Below are 8,067 nucleotides of genomic sequence, written 5' to 3'. Positions count from 1 at the left end.
TAGGAATTTTCCATGGTTGCATGCCTTGCAGTGCTGAATGGCTACCCATGGAAAAGGTGGAAAGGGAAGGAAGTGGCTTGGATTACAGTTTTGCAGGAGGTCTTTAAGACACTAAAGTAGAAACTGCTGGGCCGACCAAGTAGCGTTACCTGTGGTAAGCTGGTCTGTGACTGCGCTGGTGGTGCTAGGAGGCCTGTCATCCTATGTAGGCAGAAGAGTTTTTCTAGCTCACTAGGTATCGCAGTTGAATATGGTTCCTGCAAATTGTGTCACTTTTGTGGCACTCAAATCCTTGAAGAACAAGAATAGTGGCAGTAGAACCCCAAGGCTTTGGATCATCCATAACCAGAGCAGGACAGTTCAGTTCCTCTAGTGAATGAAAGTGATTTTATTCAGTTCAGTTATCATATAAAAAGATTTGTTAATTCGATTCACTAATACACTGAACAAAACTGTACTACTGAATCACGTCTGTCAGCGAATAATTCAAAATCTGAAACGTGTTCCTTACAAGACAGAGTGCCACTGAATTCCACATTCGGAGAAATAATTCATGAAACGAGGCTTACTCATTTAAGAAGCTAAATGATGAGCTAAAGAAACTAAAGAACATGGGAATATATCAAATCCATAGTCTTAGTAGTTTTGATTTTTCCACACGGAAAGATATGTAGTTTGAGAAAGAGGGTTGTGGAATATTTTTGGGAAATCCTAGAGAAAACGCCGATCATATAGACAGTTTAGCTGATGAGAATTTAGCTAGTTTGTCACATACCATACTGTTGTCTTTTGCAGGGTACAAAGCAGCAAAACATAATAGATAAATATACTGATTGAAAAAAGAAACCTAACACCTCCTCCTCCACACTGTAGCCCTCCCATCTGCGTGGAACAGGCTGAAGAGTGACTCATCCGTGAAGAGGACCTGATGCCACTGCTGACAAGTCCATTGCAGCCTCTGTCTGGCTGAGCCAGTCGGGTGTGACGTCTAGGAGGTGTGAGCAGAGGGCTTCTGACCTCTAAGGGCAGCAGCATGGAGCCTCACTGACCTGTCACTGATGCGGGCATTGTATCTGCGGGCAGTTTCAGCAGCAGGCAGATCTGAAACAATCCCTCAGATGGACCTGTCTGATGTGTCGGTCCTGCTCTGGTGTGGTCACTCGAGGGCGACCGGATCTTAGTCGGTCATCTGTCCTGCCGGTCTGCTGAAACCTTCTCTCTAGTCAGGACACAGTGGAGCAGCTTACTCCATAGTGTCTGGCAATGCTGGCACATGACATGCCTACCTACAGCATGCCAATGGCCCTCTCCCTTGCTTCTAGTGACATTTGAGGCATTATGGAATGCACAGAAAACTGACTAAGTGTGGCCTTTTTCTTGTAGTGACCTAAGCTTTGATTTAAGGCCTTTTAAAAGGTGACCTGATCAGGCATTGTTCCACCTGGACCTCGTTGGGTAAAAGTGCACCTAACAAGCTTTCATGTGATTGGCAAGTTGCAATGCCTCACTGCACAAGCTGTATTGCTGGTCAGAGGGCTTAAAACAAATTGTCAACTTTTGGTGAAAGTACATAAGCTATAACTACAGTGTTCTCATTCCAGAAAATGTTGCGTTTCTGTTTTCCATCAGTAGAAATTGACAAAATACACTCATCGTGTTGAATTCTCACAAATATGTTATAGTAGTTGATAAAGTAATAAAACAAAAACAGTGTGTCATGAAATTCTGATTTTGTTATTTAGAATTAAATAACTCAACAAATTAAATAAATTATTTATTTATTATTACCAAGCCAAACCCAACTGCCTCATGGGCTTTCACCCAACCCCAGAAACCCCCTGGTCTCACTGGTAAAAGAAAGAGTCTGTTTTATATAGTCCAATTTTTGAGCTACTGTACATTCAATTTGTGTGTTTAATTCTTGCAGCCAACACAATGCACTCGAGGTGAAACAGCATCACACTTTTGCTTTCTGAGCACTGGGGTTTATCAGCCTGGGCACAACCCTGAAGAAAGGAAAGTGAATTGTTCCTGAGGTCTGCCCAAGGGAAAAAAGAAACTGAGACACTTTTTATTGCTAGAATCAGTTTATATTTTGCAGTTTTATGATTACAAATAAAGATGCATTTAAGTTGTCTCATCCTATACATACAGTATTAACAAATAGGGAGCTTTTCTGACGGTGTTTGACCCAAGGCTGGGCTCTACAGCAGCCTCATTGCTGCTCACTGCGAGTGTTGGAGAGCGGACATGCTGCAGCATGGCCAGACTAGACAGCCTGGGCCAGACCCACTCTGTTGTTGGCCCTGTCAAAGACGGAGTAGTACTCCCTCATGAACACATCACCCAGGATCCACAGCTGGTCGTTTCCACCATTGCCAAATCCGGTAGAGCAGCCGCTGCTTCTCTGAAGGGAGAGAACAAAGACAGAGGTCATGGCTTGAAGGAGGTCTTTACACAAAGGGTGGTGGGAAATACCTTGGCACTGTAATTGATTGTAAATTGACTTGGTCTGCCACTACAAAGGCAAGGTCATTCAACGTGCAACAAAGGCTACATTTTTTAAGTACGGAGCTTTAGTGTAAAAAGCACAATGTTGACACTTTTTATTCTAACTTTTTCTATCCAGACCTGGGGAGGTGCCTTTTCCTTTCAGAGCAAAATTAAATCTAACAAAGTGATCAGAACTGGTAATCGATGGCATCCTTTATGGTACTGGAAGACCCCTAATTGAGTGATGTTTCTCAAAACTTGTTTTGTATTATGGTATTGTATTGCAGTTGTATTGTATTATTGTATTATTTGTTATATTTGTATGAGACTCACATGTATTTCAGTGGAGTTACAATATGTAGTAATATATGTTAGATATGGGATCATTCAAATCAAACACTTACGAACCTGGAAAACATAGGCAGAGGCGGGCAGGGTGAAGTCATATCCATTGATGGTGAAGGTCACCTTGGGCATGCTTCCAATGTTGGAACAGCTCACAACAGCCTGGAAAAACAAAAATCCAGACTCAATCCCGCCAAACGCCAAAAAGCAGCCCCACCATCAGACACACAAAAGCAATTTGCTGTGAATTAGAAGTGTCTCAACCCCAGGTGCACAAGTCCTGTCAAGAATTCACCAGGGTTTTAGTGACTTTTTAAATAATCAACCAGTAAAGACCTTTGAAAGGTGTTAAACTCAACTAATGATCAGGATTAGGCCTAATTAGGCCACCTACAAACAGAGGTGGAATGACGATCTCATGCTTTAAACTGTGAGTACTTCTGGAATACTGCATGCTGGTGAAAGGAGAAAAACAAAGTTGGAGTCAACTGGGTCTTACTTCTCCATACTGGTTCTGAGAGGCTCCAACCCAGGCGTTGATGTTGCTGATGTCGTTAGTTGGACCAACAACCAGAGAGGTGCCACTGTCCACAATAGCCTGGCAGCCACCAGCACAGGCCACAGTATTGCCATTGATGGTAACCCTGCAAGTCATCACAGACATTGGCATCAGACATAGACCATAAGAACAGTCAGAAACAGGAGAAAGTCCAGATTGCTTGAGTTTTAGATAACAGCTGAATGACTTAAAACTTTCATCAGGTCTGTTTCTGAAAGGATCCCAGAGAGTTTATCAGAGTGACAAGGGAGTCTGTCAGAGACTCCTGTAATCGCCTTGTTTTATGTCCTCAATCATCCTAAGATTAATTTCCTCATGTATCTCACAGAGATCTTGTTCTACTCATCTTGAAAAACACCCTGATTTGACTGGGTGAGTGCCCTTCAGGATTTTGAACACTTACACTTGGCTACAGATTGCGCCAAAACAAAAAAAACAAGTATTAGTCTGAAAAGTTGCTACAATGGAATGAAGCTCCTTCAAAATTCAGAAGCATGTCCTGGTGTGTTCAATACTTGCTGACAGCACAGGGGAGGTGAATTTATGAGTGTGCCACTGCACGGGCTGGTTTTGTCTGAATCAGTAGAGAGAATGATAAACTCAAAAGAAGACAAGTTGTGCTTACTGATCCATGGTGATCTGCCAGTAGCTCTCAGAGGAAAGAGGGATCCAGTTAATCTGGCCGTTGTAGTAGGATTGGTCAACTCCACCGAGAGTCAGAATACTGCCAGTCTGGCCGTTGCTGGAGAAAGACAGGACAAAAGAGCTCCTCAGGCATGCTAATTCCATATATTGTACAGCACATGTAATTGATTTAACATGGACTAACCATAGCACATGTGCATAGCAGTTTCAGGCTGCCGTGTCCTGGAGATGTTTGTATTGTGAAGCAGGTGGTAAGTGTTAACTGAGTCACTCTGTATATCACCATACTCGATTTGGTCTAGCTTCATATTATCTTAAAAATACTGTATCTGTTCAATATCATTGTTGAGGATGTCGGAAGGGCATGCCGTGAAATGGCAGGAGAGCAAAAAAGACCCTATGGATAGCGGCGAAATGGGGATTAACCGGGGCTCAGCCTGAGGGTTCGGATGTCTTGAGACCCGTCTAGCACCAGGTCGTCTCCTCCACAGCCTGAGAGCAAAGCTTTTTTCCCAGCATCGTCTGATCTCCTGAGCCTGGGTTAATCCCAATTTCGCCGATACACATTGGGTCTTTTTTGCTCTCCTGCCATTCCACAGGTTGCTCTTCCGACATCCGTAACAATCATACTGCAAAATAACATTAAGAATTAATTAGTATCCATTAATAGTTTACTCTACCAGGGGACTGGTGTGGCTAGCAAAGTCAATTATGGTTTTTAAATCCAGATCACAGATCATGCCTTGCTTTACAAAGCCAGGAAGTATCCAGAGACACATATTAGTGCCAATGCAGATAGTCTGGATGCCAGTCTCTCTTTCCCCTTGTACTCTGTAGAAATTCCTGGCAACACAATGACTGGGATTCCTCACCGGCTCAGGTAGAAGGAGAAGATGTCCTGGGACACCAGACCCTCGCTCATCATGTTGTCAAAGACAGGGGTGGCCCCAGAGGCAGCAATGGAGGGGAAGGCCAAGCCCAGGATGCCATCAGCCTCCATGTAGTACATGAAATTGGCTTCTGTCTCACTCAGACCAAAGATCTGGTTGGTGTCCACAATCCCAGCAACCTTTGTAGAAGAAAATCAAGAAGTCTTATTACCTACTGTACCAAGGACACCAGCATGTCCTCATAAAATGATAAGGAAATGTTTCTTATAGGGTCTTGCCATACCCATGATCATCTTACATATCCTTAACAATAATTTATTTCTAGATTCTAGATATAGATTTTTAAAGGTTTCTTTCACTTCATTTTAAGTCAGACTTGTATGGAAACCTAAATTAAGTGCATGGTATTTACATTATCCACTCGGTCTCATGCTGACATTAGTTTCAGCCCTATTGTCGTTATTGTTGCTGGTTTCATACTCCATTCCAGCACAGACTAACAACCCTACATTTAAAGTTATGGTGCTTCCACACTCACGGTGACAGTGTCGTATCCCAGGATTCCAGTCATGCTGCCCGTTCCGTACTGGATGCTGAGGGTCTGGGAAGTGGACTGGTAGGTGGAGGACTGGCTGGGGTTGAATCTTTTGTGGTTGCCTAAAAACAGAATTTAAGGAACAGTCAAATACATGGCTTTGCTTGGCGCACTGTTGCATTGCTGACACCCCAGTTCCATGAACATGTGGCAGGCTCAGGCAATGTGCTTTACAGACTCACCGCAGGCGGCGCTGTTGCAGTAGACAGAGGGGACCCACAGGTTGGAGGATCCGGTGTCGAAGACCACCTTGAAGGACTGGGGGGGAGTTCCAATGGAGATGACTCCATAATAGGCCAGCTGTGGTGGGAAACAGTAACGGAGCGTGAGTGGACGATGGGGATGTTCTGGGCTTTGGCAACCAAAGAAAAGGAAAGCAGACGCAAGCCTCTGCAGCAAATGTGTGTCCACTAACAATCCAAGACGCTTTACTGACAGCAACATTGCAGACTTCATTCTGGTTAACTACTGGCACAGACTCGCAGTTGAATATATTTCAAAATTAGTTAAACAACACAGCAAGCCATAACGTATTATTTTCATCACAGTTAAAGTATAACACATTATACATTAACTGTTATACAGTAATATAATAGTTACTATCTTGTTATACGAAAATAATCAGAACTGTAATAATTTTTTACTGGTTTGTTTGTTGCATTTAACACATCATACCCCACCCAATTTTAAATCATATTTTTTTCTGGACTCTTCAATATTGATAGAGTGTATCTCATTGTTTCCAATACTGTTAACAATGGAAGAAACCCAGTTAAAGTGTACAGTACATTATGACCATTATGGTCTTCATAGCTTTGTAGTTATCTTGTTGTATGCAAAGGATTGCTAGTTACCTAAAGTAAATTTAATGTATCTATCGTGTATACACCCTGGGTAAGAGCATCTGCTAAGCAAATAAATATATACTGTACATCACAACAGACGTTTACTCTGATTTAAAAAATAATCCTTTTTAAGGTCATTTGCCATATTATTCTGTCACTTCTTAAAATCTGTAGAAAATGTCAGAACAGGAAATAAGTTTGTCAGAAACATTCTCTGTTAATAGTACAGTACTGTATATACTCAGGTACACAGGAGAGATAATGCTTACGTCAGCGTCATTAGTCAAGGGCTCATTTGAAGCTGCGGCAGCAATGGGGTCAAATTTGATGATTGGGTTGTAGGGGTGTCTCTTCCTGTACTCCTCCCACAAGCCTCTCTCTTCCAGAGCCTCCCTAGCTGTCTTCCCTTTAATCAATGAGATTCTGGAACCAGAGAATATAGACAAGTTAGCCAGAGTTTTCCTATCTTGCACTCTGTAGGATACACAGACCGTGAGACTTCCACATTCAAGTGACTGGAACGAGACCTTAACAAGACTCGGACATGTGACTCTAAAACCAGGTTAGCTTAGGTTAGACTCACAATGCAGCCCTTAAGAGCAATAGTTCTAGGTCTGTGTTGGCACCACAGTACCAATTAATTTACACAATGAAATTTACACTGAGTACTTTTCTGGCAGGGCACAACCCATCGGTATGCTTAAGATAAAACAGAAGTCCAGGCAGAATTTACAGTATGTTTGTGCTACATAATGAAAGTGCAAAGCTGAAGCCAATAACTTGGCTTCTGTGTGTCGTGTGCTAACGAACTGAGCTTCCGTGCTAACTGCAGGCTGTATCCAGACATTCTCCCATGAGATTCGTCTGTTCACTATTGCCAAGTATCTGTTCTGACGACATCTGTAAGTAGTTCTTCAAATCCAGCTGTGATGAATTTGCACGTAAATTTGAAAGTTGTCTCATGGTTTCCCCCTTCCCACTATAAAATGCTTTGCCTTTGCCATCCCATGGTTTCAAGAAGTTTGCATTAAGGTTTCCAATACCTCATAGTTTGTCACGCTCTTTCCAATACTTTACTGACATCTTGCTATAGTATACCACTATAAACTTTTATTAGGGATTTTTTTTCCTGTTTGCTCATCCATCCTCCACTTGATGAGTCACATTTGCGTTGGGACCTTTGGCTGGAAACGTAGAAACGTTGTTCTTATTGTATCTTTTTTTAAAAAATTGCAGATAATAAAGACCAACTCACCAAAACAAAAACACTTGAACATTTCGATCCTACAAGTGCAAAAACCTCAGGTATCTGTCTTAGTTATAAAGGTAGAAATTAATATTTCACTCAGCCTCCTAGGAAGGTCATGGCAGAAGCACCTGCATCGATTCTTTAAGAGCATGAAGCATACAGTGGTGTGTGATGAGAGGGCACAGAGATGGCGCAAGGCAAATGAAAGAAGAATGTTAAGAGGACCTGGCAAAAAGACACATTAAGAAAGAATAAGCATTCTGCAGTGGAAATCTTTTGAATCCCATTGTAATTTTTGCTGTAAGGTACAGTATGAAATAGACAAGAGGAACTTACTTGTGCATACACTCGGAGAGAGCCACAAGGGCACAGAGGACAACGGCCCACTTCATCATGGTGCTGCAGTTCAGAACAGTCTCCCACTGGACTCCAAGGCTGAAAGTGTC

General features: G+C 42.4%; 1 protein-coding gene across 1 annotated transcript; it reads right to left on the bottom strand.

Annotated features, from left to right (window-relative positions):
• Nucleotides 1-2,068: 2,068 nt before the first annotated feature.
• Nucleotides 2,069-8,067, bottom strand: LOC148658760 (pepsin A-like). The gene is made up of 9 exons (XM_088640339.1): nt 7,958-8,067; nt 6,642-6,795; nt 5,710-5,827; nt 5,471-5,589; nt 4,915-5,111; nt 4,023-4,139; nt 3,338-3,482; nt 2,902-3,000; nt 2,069-2,407 (listed from the first exon to the last, which is right to left on the bottom strand). Exons 1-9 carry the CDS (start codon nt 8,014-8,016, stop codon nt 2,270-2,272), a joined length of 1,146 nt encoding a protein of 381 aa, XP_088496465.1. The 5' UTR covers nt 8,017-8,067; the 3' UTR covers nt 2,069-2,269.

The sequence above is a fragment of the Lepisosteus platostomus genome, chromosome 7 (genome assembly GCF_059453375.1).
Source record: "Lepisosteus platostomus isolate fLepPlt1 chromosome 7, fLepPlt1.hap1, whole genome shotgun sequence".
Taxonomy (NCBI): domain Eukaryota; kingdom Metazoa; phylum Chordata; class Actinopteri; order Semionotiformes; family Lepisosteidae; genus Lepisosteus; species Lepisosteus platostomus.
The sequence above is the reverse complement of the archived record's forward strand: the minus strand, read 5'-3'. Positions and strand labels throughout refer to the sequence as shown.

Coding starts and splice junctions, on each gene's coding strand:
- LOC148658760 (XM_088640339.1), bottom strand. CDS start 8,016: ATGATGAAGTGGGCCGTTGTCCTCTGTGCCCTTGTGGCTCTCTCCGAG. Junction 4,140..4,914: donor TTCTCCTTCTACCTGAGCCG/GTGAGGAATCCC, acceptor GTCTTTCTCCAG/CAACGGCCAGACTGGCAGTA. Junction 3,483..4,022: donor TGGCAGATCACCATGGATCA/GTAAGCACAACT, acceptor GATGACTTGCAG/GGTTACCATCAATGGCAATA.